General features: G+C 48.1%; 1 protein-coding gene across 6 annotated transcripts in view; it reads left to right on the plus strand.

Moving 5' to 3' along the window:
* LOC147117761 (uncharacterized) overlaps window positions 1-17,809 on the plus strand; it is a 292,045-nt gene that overhangs the window by 149,999 nt on the left and 124,237 nt on the right. For all 6 annotated transcript variants that reach the window (XM_085989014.1, XM_085989013.1, XM_085989012.1 and 3 more), the window contains exon 12: window positions 7,860-7,890. In XM_085989014.1, the coding sequence (XP_085845140.1) occupies window positions 7,860-7,890 (31 nt within the window). The remainder of the gene's footprint in view (window positions 1-7,859; window positions 7,891-17,809) is intronic.

Below are 17,809 nucleotides of genomic sequence, written 5' to 3' on the forward strand. Positions count from 1 at the left end.
CTGATGTCTGAGTGTAGGATCCACTCTGATCCATCTCAAGGAGTTCATAAACCACTATTTTCCCACTCTGGCTAGATTCTGAATCATCATCTGGTTCTGACATACCCAGTCTGAAGAGTTCCAAAGTAGAGAACATGCAAACTAGTTGTCTTCTCTCTCTCTTCCACCCCATCATGTTGGTGTCTGTTCAGAGATGTATAGATCAGTCACAAGTTAGTCCTGAAAGTGTAGAAGAACTAAGTAAATGTCTCTCAGTTCTAACTCCCATTAGGTTTTTCCTGAGTCCAAATACCTTAAAAAGATAATTTGTACTTTGGTATTTGTTCAATTCACCTAATTTACTGAGGGAGCCAAACAAACTCATGTAAAACATCCAACAATATAAACCTCTGATTTTTTTCCTTTAACACTGATAGCATTAAATGTTTTTGCTGCAAGTCAATTCCAGGTATTCATGACCCTTCCCTTCAAGTGGATTCCTGTCCTAGGCAAACATTGATTACTAAGATGAAAGTTAACCATTGCAAGTATAAAGCAAAGGATTGGTTTATCTTTAGAAAGTGTGATATAGGTATCCAATTAGGAAACCATTTGTTGGCCATTGCAGGTGCTATCACAAGTACTGCAATCATCAGACCCAGTACAATCCAAGAAGCAGACATTCTGTTGAGGCCTCCCAAAAGAGAAATGCAAACAGAACCTTGGTTTGTAATGATAGGAATCAACTTGGCAGATGATAATCTATACTCAAAGCTGTTTGAAATCAAAGGACAATGAACAGGAGAACATTCAAATAATCTGATCCTTCATTTTTGTATTTACTAGAAATGCTAGAAAAGTAACGAGTCGTTCTTGATTTTTGTCATGGCACGCTTGAGTCACATTATAAATAACACATGGTCCTGGACTGGTTTCGATCACCTGAGAGGGTGGGAGAGAAATTTTCCAGTGTATTTTTTCCCCTTTAGACTCTGGGTTTTTCTCTTTTTTTGCCTCTCCCAGAAGATTACACTACTGCAAGGGGGTTGGAATGTGTCTAGCCCTGATGCTCCAGCCATCATGAGTGTGGTACAGACTTGATGGATCAGCTGTTTTTTTGTCCTGCTCATCAACTTTGTATGTTTGTAAATTTAAAAATGTTGATGTAAAGTTTTTAATGTGTTTCTTGTTCTGGAAACAGCATCTTTGGTACTATGACCTTTGATTACTGACAAATCAAGATAGCAGACAAAAGGATATTCAAAAAATATTTTGGGTGATTTTATTGGTTCCTCTAATTCTTCTTGCATGTTGTTCTATTGGTAACTGTTTGCTGACTGCTGATTGATAGGTTTCATACATCCCTGATAATTATTTGGTTGGTATTTACATTCCTGCTTGACACTGTTCCATTGATGTGTTTCTGACTTCTTTAGTTGTGATTCGTTGCTGTTTAATAAATGACATTTGAGCCAATCAGGTTTTACTGTGCAAGTGTAACACCTGAGATGTGGGGCATTATTTTAACTCAGGTGCGGGATGGTGTCGTGTTTTCCGAATTTTGTGTTTCCCACACGAATCTAAATGGATGTGGGAGATTGATGCAATTTTAACTTAAGTGGCCAATTGATTTCCACTGTGTGGGAAGCCTTTGCAAATGGGTTTTTCATGACTGAAAGTCCCCTCCGATGATGTCATCATTGCTGCTGCATTTAAGGTCCACAGCAAGCCTTCCTTCTTCTGCAGGCTTCCAAACTTTCTCCATTTGGTGTCAGAGGGACCTGCAGGAAAGATGACAAGCAGGAGGCCCAGATCAGCTCCTCGTTTCGATGAGTTGGCCCTGCAGGCATTGGTGGATGGGGCTAGGGCCAACAGGGAGGTGCTCTTCCCTTCCTCAGGGAGGAAGAGGCCTCCCAAGCACACTAAGGCAGTGTGGATGCAGGTGGCTGAGGAGGTCAACTCCTTGGGAGTCACACGGCGAACCTGGATTCAGTGCCGGAAAAGATTTCATGACCTTCAGCGCACTGGAAAAGTGAGTAGGAATTCCCCATCACCCTCAATCTGACCCCCATTGCCTTTCCTCACCAGCACTCAGCTTTAGCAATCTCTTCCTCCACATCCCACTTGACACTAACATCCATGCACCCTTACCCATTCCCTCTCTCTCTATGCTCACATTCACATAACTATTCGACTATGCAGCCCTCACACTCCCTATCACTCTGATGCTATGAAAACAACTGACAACACACAGGGAGGGCCCTTGGTCTTGCCACCTCACTCCATCTTTGTCTCCTAAGTATGTATGCTATGCAATCTCTACACTCACTCCTTCATTCTCACTCATCCTCCACTTGTCTCCCTCATTGCAGGAAAAGAGAGCTCACAACAAAAGAGCGAGCGAGGACAGGAGGAGGGACAGCCTCAATAGTCCACCTGACCCCCTGGGAGGAGGTGGCACTCGAAATAGTGGGACTGGAGGATGATGCGCATGTGGGGGACGGACAGACGGGTGCAACACAGCAAGCTGGTGACAGAAACGTTTCCCATCTCTTTGACATTGCATGATTGTGAAGCTCTAACAGATGGACTTATGAGCATCTGCAAAAAGCAATGTGCATGTAGCCTTGGCATCACATCTCTGACTCTTTCCTTTACTCCCCCACAGGACCATCACAAGCATCCGTCCCCCCTAGCCAGGAAGAAGAGGCTGAACAGCCAGACTCCTCAGAGGAAGCTGCAACCTCTGAGGGCGCAGCGTCACCAGAAATCTGCGCACCCAGCACCAGCGCAGACACTCACACCTCGGTGGGACCTTCGGGACATAGAGTAGTGTTGTCACCTGGTGTATCACAGCTCACAAGTGAGCATCAGCAGATTGTGGAGACAGAGACAGCAGTGGAGAGTCCTAGTCCGAGGGCACAGGACTCTGCCAGCTCGGCTCAGCAGCATGTCGACCCTCTGCCTCTGGGTCCATCCATGAGATCAGCGGTGATGGAACTCCAGGAACAGATGCAGGAGTCTCTGGCAGGTTTTATCTCTAGGGTTGCTATGAGTGTGGAGCGAATGGAGGAGTTCATAGCAAACATGAGCAGAGCCTTTGTGGAGTCATTGGCGCATGAATGCATCACCACGGAAAGGATGGCAACCTCCATGGAAAGGATGGCTACAGTAGAGGAGAGGATGGCTACGGTAGAGGAGAGGATGGCTACGGCCATGGAGGAGCTTAGTCGCCAGGGTATGGAAAACATGGTCATTGTTCAGAATAGAATGACATCTCTTGAGGAGTGATGGGCATCTATGGAACAGAGAAACCAGACCTTCATGGAAGTCCTTCTGAGTAGGACTGCCATTGCAGATACGGGTCCCCATGGCCCCCCTGATGTGCAGCAAGGTGCTCTCCAGCCACTTGCAGGCGCTGAGGGGGACCTGACCCATGAGAGTGAGGTTGGTAGCAGACCTCAAGGAAGTGGGGGCTCCTCTCCAAGCGCTCACACTTCCATGCTACTGCAGAGCCCTCGGTCAGAGCCCTACCGGAGTCCACACCCAAGTGAGATAGGTGTCTCAACTCCTGCACAGCCGCAGGAGTAGCAGACTGTTGACGAGCCCTCACAGGCTCGCCCCCCCAGAGGACGCCCGCCAAAGGTGTCGAGACAGGAGCAGCAGCAAAGTGAGCAAGGGGCCTCCACATCTGCTGAAGCCAGAGGGGAGGCACCACGTAGGAGCACGCGTAAGAGGAAAATTCTGCACAAGTAGTCACAAGGGTAGTCACTTGGGTGCAATTTTGTGTTTACTGCAAAAATGCCATCGCTTCGGTAATGTACATAAAATTTCTGATGGCAAATGGTGCAGTTGTATTGCCTGTCATTTCGCTAGTGGGACTTCCACATTGAGGGCTTAGGTATACTTGCAACTGTCAGTATGGTGGTCAGAGTGCTAGGAATCCTCTGGTTCTTGGCCATTGTCAATGCTCTGGTAAGAAGCTGCGAGGCAAAAGTGTTTGTTTGACTCGGCTAAGCAAATCTGGCCAGGATGAGTGCGTCCCTTGCATCCCTGGCAGCATTGTTGTTGCGCGCTGGCGCCTTCTGGCCTGTGCATCTTCAGGTGGGTGACTAGCAGCTTGCCGTTCCTGTTGATGCTCCTGCTGTTGGTGCTGCTGTTGCTCATGGTTCTGCTGCTGCCGCGGCTGGTCTGCGTCCGAATCTAATGTCCAGGAGGAAAGGAATTAAATGTTCGCCATGCTTCTGGAATATGCCTCAGTTGAAGAAGCGCTTATTCAAGGTGGGGAGAGGGCTTTCCCAGGAGGTCACACTGGAGATGGGTGTGAGGCTCCAACCTTCCACAGGTGTGGTTAAGCCTTCTAAAAGTTGCCCCAGACCTGAGACCACTAAGTCCTGCCACCTGCAAATCATGCCTGATCAAATCTCCTCTTTAATGGTTGACCTGCAGTTGATAGTCAGCAATCCAATAGTGCTCCTGCCAGGTTTCACATTCATGTTTCCCACCAGGCGTGTTTCATGTGGGAAAAGGGTTAAATTCGCAAGGGCCTTTCAAAATAGGATTATAGAGGCCATTTAGTGGTTGTTAACGGCCTTAACGACCAGTCCCGCCTGTTGGATGCGGGACGGAGTCGGGACCATCAGACATGACTGAATTAAAATTGCTCGGAGTCGGGAACCAGGCCGGGGGGCCCCGCCTGCCAGTTTTTGCAATTTTAACCCCCGCACGCCTCAAAGCCCGCCTCCACGGCTGAATAAAAATCGAGCCCGTGATGTCTCTGATATGATGGCTCAGGTGCAATTAACCTATGCTATGTGCAAGGCTTTTCTACATATAATAGATATGCAACAACTTGTTTATCTATAACTGAAATTGAACTTCATTCATGGGGAGTGCTCAACAGTGTCTTGGCCAATATTTCTCCCTCAACCAATATCACTAAAACAGATTGCCCAGAAATTCAGGTCTCCACGGGTGAGTACGCACGGGGTACTCACCCGTAGGCCCAATGGAAGTGCTGGTTTCCTGCATGCACTGCGCATGCGCGGGAAACCGGCACTTCCATTCCCCTGAAAGCAGGGGTTCAGAGGCCGAACGTGAGCGCGGGAGAGGCTGCGCGTGCGCATCGAACTTCGTTTTTATTTACAGGTTTTCCCGGGAGGGTAAGTTTCCAGAAGTTAGACATGTAAAAAGCAGGCGTAAGGTAAGTGGTGAATTAATTAAAATTAAAACATTTTTCCACAGGTCTATTATTTTTAAATACTTTAAAGAAAGGTAAGTTTATTTTTAGCCCCGTTGGAAAATAAAATTATATTTTTCAAAAATTTAAATTATTGTTTAAAATAGTTATTTCATGTAATTTATAGTTTATTTAAAAAATGTGATTAAAAAAAAAATTATTTAAAGATTTAGGCCTAGAAATTCACTATGGCCCCGCCAGCTGGCTAGCGCCCAAAAGTTAGCGCTGGGCGCGGAGCCAGTTGCGACCATCAGATATTCAGTTTTTGCGCCCCAAGTCGGAACCGGGCGCTATTCCAGGGTGTGCCCGCCCCCGCTTGGGGCGCTGAAACTGAATTTCAGCGCTCTAGGCGCCGCTGCGCCACCCGCTGCGGAGCGGCAGGCTGCGGTACTGCAGGCCTCCTCCTTCTCTTAAGGGGGAGGTGCCTGCCACGGGGAGATCGCCGCTGGATAGTGCCGGCAAATGAGCCCGGCACCATGGAGAAGTGCCGGGTTTGCGGAAAGCAGCCGGCAATGCCGTGGGGGGGGGGGGTTGGAGGAGGCCGGGGAAGGAGGTGCGGGCAGGCGGCCGCCGAAAAAGCGGCCGGCCGCACCTCCACCTTAAAGCGCCCCACTAAGGCTACAGTACGGCCCCGTTTTCTGGTCGCTGTTTGCAGCCGCTGCGGAAGAGGTGACCGCAACTAAATATGGGGATCGGGCCAGTATTGGGGCGGAACCGGGGCACTGCGCACACCGATGACGTCATCGGTGCCGGCGCAGCGCTAACGGCTACCGCCGCCATTACCGCTGCGCTGAATATCAGCGCAACCTCCTGTATTGGCGCAGAAGCCCTCTTTAGGCGGTAACTGGCCGCAAAGTTGCCGGCGCCTTAATGAATTTCTAGGCCTTAGTGCTGTTTTGGGGCCGTAGTATTTATAAGTCTTGACAGCTCTTCCTGTCAATCTTATGAATGGAGCATTCCCTGCTCCGATTGGCTCCCCATGGCCCACGTGATCCCAGGGGACTCATCGAACTAACTGCGCCCCTGGGATACGCAAGCACTGCGCGCCGGCAGCTGGACCAGGCCCCGAATCGGAATTCCACAGGGGCCCACAGCTCAACGGCTGGCGCGCTAGGTAAGTGCAGGTCGGGGGCTTAGACCCGTGGGAAGCCCCGACTCGAATTTCTGGGCCATTATCTAGTCATTATCTCATTGCTGTTTGTGGGACCTTGCTGATGCAATTTGGTTGTCACATTTCCTACATTATAACACTAACTGCACTTCAAAAGTGCTTAATTTGCTGTAAAGCACTTTGGGATGTCCTGAGATCATGTAAGGTGCAGTATAAATGCAAGTCTTTTTTGCTTTATGTCTATATGGTTGCCGTCTTAATCATGATCCTTTTGTTCAGGGTTCATTATGAGAACATCCTCTGATTTCACAGTTTTGTGTACCAAACACAGACTTCAATTTGATCTTACACAATTAATATAGCCTCCTTTTTAACCTCTTAATTTCAGCATATAAGGTGAGGTAATTGATACTGATAAGCTTTAGCTACTTCAGCATACTGATCATGTGGTACTCCAAACATACTTGGTTTTGTGTCAAAGGTTATATCAAGAAATTGTGATTCCTTCCTTTATCTTCCTCCTCACAATTCAGAGTTGGAGTGGCATTTCCACTACGTAGATGCCCATAAAAATGCTTCCATTTTCTATGCTGTTAAGATACTTAGTAAACTCCTGCCTAGCGAGTGGCTTGCAGAGTGGCTTGTGGAATGAATATTTCATAGCTATAATTTCTCTGGCAGGAAATCTGTAGTTTCAGTGAAAGACCATTTCATGTGTTCAGCATCTGCTTCATGGGCATCCCAAATATCATTGGCAAGAAATATAAAGCAACTACCTGGAATAGTCTGCATACTTTCATCAAACATTACTGTTACATAGACTTGTGGGCCAACTTATTTGCTGGGCAACTGAGCTACTTGCACTTTTTTGACGAAGAATGAGCTGACTGCTCTGTCTTCTCGATGGAGGATGAGGCATTAGGGAAGGACCCGTCCCAGAAGGTCTTTAAAGCTTCCTAGGCGGTTCTGGGCAAAGCATTAATTCTACAAATACTTAATTTGATGAGTACAATGCTTATAAGCCTAAAACAGACCACGGTTCGAGCAAGGAAAGGATGCTGTCCTAGAATCTGCTGCAATAGTATCCTGACCAGTCAGACTGTATTGAGTCGGGCAACTTAATAACCATGGCTCTCTACACATTTCCTAATAATCAAATACTCGCACACACAATCCCAATGATAGAAATCTTTAAGTTTTTGCAAAAGAACTATTGTTCAGTATCGTATTCATCAGTAGTTTGCTACTATAATGTAGAGGGGTCATATTTTGCTTTATATTTGCTGCTACCACTTCCCTAATGTAAAACTCAAGTGTGCATGTTGAAAGTTACTTTTTGGAAGTTCAGAATTACTACAGTGATTAACATACTTTCAGCAAGTAGTGGCGTAGCATTAGCTTCAGGATTGTTACAGAAACCTCTGTACATTGAAGATTCTTCTCATTTTCATTGAATTAACATTAGAATTTTTATTTGGACTCAAATTGGAATAGAATATGCTACTAATTCTAAGATTTCTTTCTATTTAGATACATGTGATAGAACATTGAAAATGCAAAGGTAAGAAGACATTTTGGTTTCAGTTAAAATTTTACAATTCTGTGTAGGCTAGTCATTTTGAATTTTTTGATCATATTGTCATATAATAAAGCTATTCTTAAAGGGATAATGGGCCAGGATTTTCTGCTTTTGGGCAGTCCAGGCACATTCTAGGCCTTCAGGAGTTCCACCTAGGACAAGGCTGATTTTCTGGAGTTTTTTGCATTTTTAGGCAGGCTCTCTTGCCTCTGCTAGGAACTCTACCTGGAAAGGTTGTGGAGAGTGTCTGCGGGTGGCTTCAGATGTCTAGCGTGGCCAGCAGCTTCTGTGCCAGCTGAAGAGGGCGTTTTATTTAAATGCTATATGTAATCGATTGCCCTGTGACCAATTTTATTGGTTTTTTGGCCCTTTAAATTTCAAATCCCCCGCCATCACCCACAGCAACACTGGATGCCAGGGACAAACAAAATTCCTTTGTGTCCAGCATTGATAAAGTGCAAATGACAGGAAATACATTGTACAATGCATTCCCATCATTTGTTTGTAATAATGTGCCTGCCCATATTTGGACACATGTTTAATATGGTCAACATCATACTGGATGGATGCACTCCGTGAATTGGCTGCAGCAGTCTCTAGATCATAGTCATAATCAGTCAGGATTAATGGAATGAATGCTACTAATGGTAGATGAAAGGGAACAAGGATCTAGGATGTGAGACTGGAATGTGCTCGTGTGCATTACAGGATGTATGAAAATTGACATGAGTGCTGCTAAATATTTTTGCTTCTGGGATAAGAAACACTTCAGTTATAGGAAAATGCTTGAAGGGATCACAAGAGATACTCCATATGATCGCCTTGACAAATTGGAGTCATCAGGGATGCACAACACTGCTTCTGGAAAATAAGGTCATGTGATTTGATTTTTTTGAAGAAGTCATCACATTGGTGGTCAATTAGTTGGTCACTAGGGTAGGCTGATAGACATTATCTACCTGTTTTTTCAGAAAGCATTTGATAAGGTACCTCACAATGGGTTACTCTACAAAATAGAATCTTGTGGAATTTTTGGGAAACTTCTACAGTGGATTAAGAATTGGCTGCATGACATAGGCAGAAAGTTGTTATGGCTGTGGACCTGCTTAGAGACCAGCTACTAATGGTATCCCACAGGGATCGATGTTGCACCTTTGCTCTTTACTATATATATTAATGGCCTAGATGAAGGTGATCGGAGAATAATCCTCAGGTTTGTGAAGATTTTTCCCTCTAATTAGCCATGGGTTTTTGATTTGGTGTTTTGCTTCTCCCAGGAAACTATATGACACCTAACGGGTAGGGAGTCTCTTGACCTGATGCATAAAGCATCACAACTGTATGGGACCAGCTAGATGGACCAGCTGGTCTTTTCCTGCCCGATATCTTTGTATGTTTGTAATGTGCCATACGATACCCAGAAAGGCATTGCTTGACTTTTGTGCCAGGAAATACTCATTTGCTTCCCTGTGATTCAGTTAACTGCCATGCTATTAATCTGAAAACAGATGTACCTTTGCTGATCTTGTGAGATCATTAAACTTTTTCTGACATTGCAAGGAAGTCTTCGGTCCCACTCACAAACTCTGCCACCACCTGCCACATGGTCAGTGCTGCTGTGTATGATGGCTTCTTCCCTGATACTGTAACTATTGTATTCTTCCTTTTTCTAATTTGGGACAACAGCACTTCCACATCAGCCTCTGAGAACTTAGATGCTTGCAATTTCTCTTTTGTTGCAGCAGCCATTTGGCTCCCTCTTGTAAGAGCCTGCTCAGCCCTTTAACTGCATGCAGCCCTTTAAATGACAAAGGCCAACAAATTCCTCAAAGCTTCTCTCACTCCACTGCTGTAATGTAACTGGAGGTGTGGTGGCAGAACAGGTGCAGTTCTGATGAAATTCCTGGCCAATGTTGCAACCTAGCTCCACCCCTTCCCTATTTTTCCACCTTCCCACCCCATATTTGGCCTCCTGCATGCAGGATTTATGCCCTTGACCCACCAGCATTGTGAAAATTAATACTGGGATTCCTGACAAGCAGCCTCCATATATTTCGGCAGGTAAAAGTTCCGCCTCGCCATACTTACACCATCAGGGACCCAATGATTTCAATGCCTATTTTCTTTAATTAATTAAACCCAGGGATCTCAGGTTCATTATGCTGAGGAAATTCTGGATTTCCTTCCTGCAGGTTTCTTGCTAGCAACTTTCAGATAGAGAGTATGAGCAGCTGCAGTTGAATGAATGAAAGATTTCAAAGAAGTAGTTCAGTGCACAGTTAGAACTCAGCGTTACCACAAGTTCGCTTTTTGCAGAAGTTGTTATCAGATTCAGTTTTTTTTAAAGTCATGCCCTTGGTGTGAAGTAGCTTTGGGCTACTTGCAATGTTTAATGCTTTAAAAGGATGTTTCAGCTTTTATCTAAGACTCTCTAATCCCACATTCCACACAAGCTGTCTGAATAAATCTTTTTTCTCTCTAATAAATTATGAGGTGAATTATTAATATTTTAAAATGAAGACAGCAGGATTGTTGTAATGTCATACATGCCAAATGTCTGCACTTTATGCTGACAGTTTGTGTTTTGGATTCAGTGCCTGCTTGTTCACATTTGTAGATGATGTTCAATGGAAAGTCTGTAGATCTACTTCTGTGGTAGTGTCAGGAGTGAGAGGCAGTACATTTTGGCCTAGAAATTGGATATGGCCTGAAAAAGGGCAGTGTCACGGGCCAGTGCTATTTGCCTGTGCCCGTTCAAAATGATGCAGGCAGCACGCAAAATTCATGCTGCCTGCTCATTATACTAATTGTAGCGCTGCTGATTGGCTTAGTGCTGAACGGGATGCGGCAGGGGGTCCAATATCGGGTGCAGTCTAATGGCCAATAATGTTTGGCCAGGGCTCTCTGCACTACTTAAAGGGGAGGTGCTTTGTTGCAGAAGCACCTCATTGTCAGTATAGAGCAAGCCATGGCACAGCAACCAGGGGAGCGAGCAAGAAGGTTTTCAGATGCTGCACTGGAGGCCTTGGTCCTGGCCATGCAACGAAGGCAGACTGTCCTGTACCTGCAGAGTGGCAAGAGGCCATCCAAGGCCATTTGCAGAAGGCTGTGGGAAGAGATGGCTGATCCCGTCACGGCCACCAGTGAGGTCCCAAGGACTTGGATCCAGTGCCGAAAAAGATTAATCACCTCACACGGCAGGTCAAGGTGAGTGAAGGCTTCAGCAAATGCCATATCCCACCATCTGCACCACAAGCCTCACACAGTTTACCACACCCTTTTCACTCACCTACCAACACTCTCTAGCTATCACCATTCATACCTCACAATCATGGCTTCACTTCACCGTCACAACGTTACCACTGCTGCAACATTCACACCTTGCACACACTGACAGCTATTCCATTATGGCAGGCACATCACCCAAACACATTGCACTACACTTACTGACACACTTCCCTTTCTCTTGCAGGCAAAGGTGGCACATAACAGGAGGGAGCAAGGGTAGATGGGAGGCGGCCAAGCCGCAATACAGAACCTCACTGACTTGGAGGAATCGGTGCTTGAAATTATTGGAGAGGCAGTGATGGAATCCATGGCCAGCGGAGAAGTTGAAGCTGTTGCTGATGATGACAGTATCGTCATACCTAATCCTTCTTCTCACATCCCACTTCCCCCTCATCCTACAATCTCTTCTCACTTACAAACTGATGATGGTGTACGCATGGATATATTGCTTTCCCCCTCAACCCTTGTGCATTTCTGCTTTCAAATACACAAGAACTGCCAGCAGGCCAGCCTATCCCTCATGTTGATCAAAGTGAAGGAGGAGACGACCAAGAAGAAGAAGAGACACCGGCACTGCATTTGACACTTGCAGACACCTGCTCAGAAAATGGCACTGCGCTGAATTTAGAGTTTAGTGTAGAGGTGGGATCTGCACATGGTGAGGTACCGGGCATGAGTGGGCTGCAGCCAGGCCAGGGGAAAAGGATAGCTCTGGTGCCAGCTCCCCGGAGGGTGAGTTCGCTCACGAGTTCTGCTGTACAGGACTCAGATGATGATCTTGATGTGGCGGCCTTCAGAAGAAGGGTGATGGGCATGCACATGGAAATGGTAGGTGTAATGGCAAGCCTGCCAGAGAGCCTCTTGTCAGTGTCAAGGAGCATGGAGGAGTCTGGCTCCAACATTGGACGGGTCTTTGCGCAGAGCTTGGAGCCCATGATTTCATGGATGGAAATGATGGACAACTCCAGGAGAGATCTTGTGGACCCAGCCATGATGCTGTGTGTGATGGGCAATGTCGCGGCTTCCATTGCCGCACAGCTGGAAGTGACCCAACGTCTCAGTGTTGCAGTGGAAGTGCAGACTGCTCTCTTGCAGGCTCAGCTTGCTGCCACACAAGGTCAGATTGCTGCCATCGTTGCTGGGTTTACAAGTGTTGAAAGGGGCTTTCAGGTTGTCACAGCAGGCCAGCAATCTGTCCTCCAATAGATTGCTCGGAATGCTAAGGAGCCGCCCCGGGGGAGTGGCAGTGCATCTGTGGAGCAAGAACCTGCTGTCCTCTCTCGGGATGACAGCATTCTTACTTCCACCACTGCCACTCTGCCATTGCCCTTGCTGCTACCTATGAGCGAGCTAACCCAGTCTGCTGCCACCCATACCAAGGTGGCGCAGTCTACAGCCGGGCCTACTAGGTCCAGAGCTAGTCGAGGTTGTCGTGCAAGGCCATCTGTAGTCTCCCCCACTGAAAGTCACAGCCTTCCACCAGCCATGCTGCAGCCACTGGGGGAGCGCTGTGTAGGTGCACTAGAGTTGGTAAAGGCACATGAATGACAGACACTAAGGGAATGCACACGGGTAATTCGTTGATATTGTAATTTTGATTGCATTCAGCTAAATTTATGATTTTTATTTGGAATATTTGTTTTGTGGTGGCTCTCATTTCAGCTTTGTGCCCAGGAGGGCGCTGTGATGCTCCATGACAGATGGATGGTATGATGGGTTATTGTTGAGCAATGGGAATCTGGGGTTTCATTCACCGGAATCTGAGTCTGATGAGGTGTTCATGGATAGCCCATCCGGAATGGGGATTTGCTGCCTGCCTCCTCCCTCCTTCCTCTTCCTCGTCCTCTTCGTCTTCCTCTTCCTTCTTCTCCTGAGGTGGTCCCGCAATCCCTGGTGGCAAGGGCTGCACCTTCATGATGGCCAAGTTGTGGAGTATGCAGTGGACCAGCACAAAATGGGCTACCCACTCCGGTGAGTACTGGAGGGCTCCTCGCAAGTGATCAAGGCAGCAGAATCATTGCCTGAGCACCCCGATGGTCTGCTCGATAATGTTCCTCGTGGCAGCATATCTGTCATTATATGAGTGCTGGACAAAAGTGGTGGGAGTGCGGAGGGGTGTCATTAGCCAGGTGCAGAGTGGATAGCCCTTCTCTCTGAGCAGCCACCCTTGGGTTTGACATGGTGGCTGGAAGATTGCTGGCACACTGGATTGGCGCAGGATGAAGGCATCATGATTGCTGCCAGGATATTGGGTATTCACTGTCATGATGTGCTGGGCATGGTCGCACAACATCTGCACATTAAGTGACTGGTAGCCTTTGCGGTTGTGGTACATCTCAGGTTTGATATGCGGTGCCCACAAAGCCACGTGTGTGCCGTCAATGGTGCCCTCCACCATGCGCGCTCCTCCACCATGCGCGCTCCTCCTGTTTCTTTCTGTTCAGAGAGAAGAACTTGAGTACAGAACCTCTGTGACCTCCTAGCTGCAGCGATGGGTGGCGAACTGGGAGAAGTTAGCTATGTCTCCTGTTCCAGCCTGGAAGAGTCTGCTGGCGGAAAAAATTCAGGGCCACAGTAACCTTGAGGGCCACTGGCAGCACCGTCGTCACCCTGCTTTGAGGCTGCAGGTCTGGTTGCAGGAGGTGGCAGAGTTCTGTGACCATCTCCTTGGTGAAGCGGAGCCTCCTAATACATTCTCCTCGCTTAAGTGGAGGTAAAAGAAGTACCCTCGGAAGACCCTAGGTGGGTAAGGATTTATGTTGAGAGCCTGTCTAGCTCTCCTCCTCCTCCCTCTGTGAGCATCTTCTTCTTTTCTTCGCTGCCTCCGCTCCCTCTCCCGAAGATACTTTGCGCACGAGGGGGACTGAAAGTAGAGCCCCCAGGACTGTGAGCAAGTGGTGTGAGCAGAACCCTTTAAACGAGAATCAAGGTGTTCTCCACTTACAGCAACACTGCGTGTGACCTCAGCAAATTTACACAAGTTCAGAAAGTTGCAAGAGTTGCAGAAACTTACAGAGCCACTCAAACTGAGAAACCATGTCAGCTGCAAGTTGCTGTTGATGATCCTTTTAAATAGCACTGCTCGGGGCTCCTTCCTGCTGCTAAACATTTGGTCAGCTGATCGTGATTAAGAGAAGGCGGTAAGTGGAGCAGCGACATCGAAAATGGCAGTTGCACACTCATTGACGTCATGATCTGCCTCATTTCCATTTCTTTAGCAAGCGCTAACAGCGGCAGCGCTGCCGACCTGTCAAAAATGGCGGCCGCCGTGGGACCCACCAGAAGCGGGCGGAAGCAAGTCAGCCACCATTTTTTCATCAAAATGGACCTTAACGGCTGCTGCTATACCCCCAAATTTCTTGGCCTTTGTCTTTCAACAGCTTATCATGAACAGGTTGAGAACAAGAATCTATCTGAAAAATGTTGTTTAACATGCGACCACCCTCAGCATTTCAGTCATTAATCCACCTTATGCTCTCACACGCTGATGTTTCTTAAGGCAGTCATTAAATTCCCTTTTCTCCAACTTTTTTTCTGTTCTCTGTCTGCTTCTCCACTGTCCCATAAAGGGGGAATAAAACTTGGTACCAAAAATCTCTAGTTTTGCCTAGATTACACTGAAGTTTGCCTGGTCAGAAAGAGGACCTTGCAGAAACAGGCCTTTGGTGATCTGGGGCCATATCTGAGAGTGGAAGATGTACGGGCCAGAGAGTGCTGTGTCCTTCCTGCCAGAAAGTGGTAGATCATGGCCAGAGTAGCCCCTGTGTTTAATTTTTTTTGAATTGTTGCTTCCTGATCTTCGGGAGTGCAGGCCCTGGTCCCTGCCTGGATCCGCCCCTTTTCCTCCTCCCACAGTGCAATGTACTTGCACACTACAGGAGGCTGGTACACTTCTAGTCACTGGAAGTACTGGCCTCCAACCAAAGGCTGGGTCCCAATAAGGCTGAGAAAATATGAACCATCCTCACCCCACCACCTTCACGTCATTGGCATTCTTTGGGATGGGCACAGGTTGCACCCTCAAACAAAGCCACTGGAAATTCTCACATAAGGCTGGGACTCAATGTACCATCCCCTCCTAAAATAAGCCACCCTTCTGTCTTTACAAATTACCGCCCCATCTCCAACCTACCTTTCCTCTTTAAAGTCCTTCTTGAATGTGTTGTTGCCTCCCAAACCCATGCCCATCATTCCTGCAACACTGTGTTTGAATGTCAAATTTACACCCCTGCCACAGCACTGAAAAACCTCTAACCAAAATCAGAAATGACATGCTCTGTGACCATGGGCATTATCCCTTCCTGTCCTCCTTGTCCTGTCTGCAACCTTTGACACCGTGGCCCACATCATCTCCTCCAACACCTCTTCTCCATTCCCTTTGCTTGGTTCACTCTTGATTCCAATCTTAAATATCCAATCTTAAATATCCAATCATAGCCAGAGCATCTCCAGCAATGGCTTCTCTTCCCACCATCGCACCTTACCTATCTATACTTGGCCACCTCCTCTTCTTCATCTACATGCTGACCCTTGGTGACATCATCCACAGACTTGAGCTGGAATTTTAATCTGGAGGTGGGACGGGAGCTAGAATACGGTCAGGAAAGCTGGGAGAACATGTTTCCAGCAGCCCCTGCTGAATTTAACGGCAGGGCTTGATCAGCATTTAAAATCTCTGTGTCCCGCCTGCAGCCAGCAGATGGAGAGGCTGGCTGGTTGTGGGCAGATAGGTAAGCCATAGAGAGGAGGTGGTTGAAGGCCGGAGAGTGATTGGGGCTCGAGAAGCATCGGGGTCTGGCCGGGAGCCGGAGGACAATTGGGGCTGGAGGAGCATCTGGTGGTAGTGTTTGGGGGCCAGAAGACGATAGGGGCTGGAGGAGCATCGGGAGGGGGGGTGGTTGGGGGCCGGAGGATGATAGGGGCTGGAGGGGGGAGGCTGGATGAGCATCGGGAGGGGGTGTGGTTGGGGGCCGGAAAAGGATCGGAGGAGGGAGGCGGGAGGCCGGGAAGGCGATTGAGGGCCAGAGGGGGGAGATTGCAGGCCGGAGGGGATTCAGAGGCCTCGAGGAGTGGGGGAGGTCAGCGGGAGATCGGCGGCTTCAGAGGTGGGGAGCTCATTGGGAGATCGGAAGGGTCGGAGGGGGTCCGACCCGGGGGAATTGGTGAGCGAGGATTGCTGGATCCAGCAGTCCTCACCTCTCTTTAGCTGGCGGGTTCCCCAAGGTCCGGGAAACCCAGCGCCCACAGTTAAATTTGAAATGGTGGACCACGCCAACCTTATTATAATATTTAAATGGGCGACCTGCCTCCTGGGAGCGGGTTGGTCACCCGCCCCATCCCGCCTCTGTTAAAATTGGAAATGGACGGGTTGGACTCGGGATTCAGTTTTTTTTACCTCTTTAACCACCCACCTGACCCCAACTCACCCGTTTTTTGGGGTTAAAATTTCCCCCATGGGGTCAGCTTGGACTGCGCTCTAACTCACCACCCCTCCACTGCATCTGTGTTGTTAAACTGAAATACCAACAGAAAATGCTGGAAACACTCAGCAGGTCAGGCAGCATCGTGGAGAGAGAAACAGAGTTAATGGCCCAGAAATTCGGGTCTCCACGGGTGAGTACACATGGGGTACTCACCCGTAACCCAATGGAAGTGCCGGTTTCCTGCATGCACTGTGCATGCGCAGGAAACCGGCACTTCCGTTCCCCTGAAAGAAGGGGTTCAGAAGTCGAACGCGTGCGCAGGAGAGGCTGCGCGTGCGCATCAAACTTGCGTTTTTTTTTGCAGGTTTTCCTGGGAGGGTAAGTCTCCAGAAGTTAGTCATGTAAAAAGCAGTCGCAAGGCTTGCTTTTTACAAGGTAAGTGGTGAATTAATTAAAATTAAAACATTTTTTCCACAGGTTTATTATTTTTAAATACTTTAAAGAAAGGTAAGTTTATTTTTAGCCCTGTTAGAAAATGCAATTAATTTTTTCAAAAATTTAATTTATTGTTTAAAATAGTTATTTCATGTAATTTATAGTTTACTAGCTGGGGGTGCCCGGCGGTGCCGAGGCTTTTTCGAGGGCATGTTGTTGTTGGAAGAGAGAGAGAGAGCGCGAGTGGGGGGGGAGAGAGAACGCGAGTGGGCGGGGAGAGAGAGCGCGAGTGGGGGGGAGAGAGAGAGCGAGTGGGGGGGAGAGAGAGAGCAACTGGGGGGGGAAGAGAGAGAGCGACGGGGGGGGAAGAGAGAGCGACTGGGGGGGAAGAGAGAGTGACTGGGGGGGAAGAGAAAGCGATGGGGGGGAAGAGAGAGCGACTGGGGGGGAAGAGAGAGCGACTGGGGGGGGAAAGAGAGAGCGACTGGGGGGGAAAGAGCAGAGCGACGGGGGGGAAAGAGAGAGCGACTGGGGGGCAACAGAGAGAGCGACTGGGGGGGAAAAGAGAGAGCGACTGGGGGGGAAAAGAGAGAGCGACTGGGGGGGAAAAGAGAGAGCGACTGGGGGGGAAAAGAGAGAGCGACTGGGGGGGGAAAAGAGAGAGCGACTGGGGGGAAAGAGAGAGCGACTGGGGGGAAGAGAGAGCGACTGGGGGGGAAGAGAGAGCGCGACTGGGGGGGAGAGAGAGAGCGACT

Source organism: Somniosus microcephalus, chromosome 5, assembly GCF_052327205.1.
Source record: "Somniosus microcephalus isolate GS21.2 chromosome 5, FLI_Smic_1.0, whole genome shotgun sequence".
Classification (NCBI taxonomy): Eukaryota; Metazoa; Chordata; class Chondrichthyes; order Squaliformes; family Somniosidae; genus Somniosus; species Somniosus microcephalus.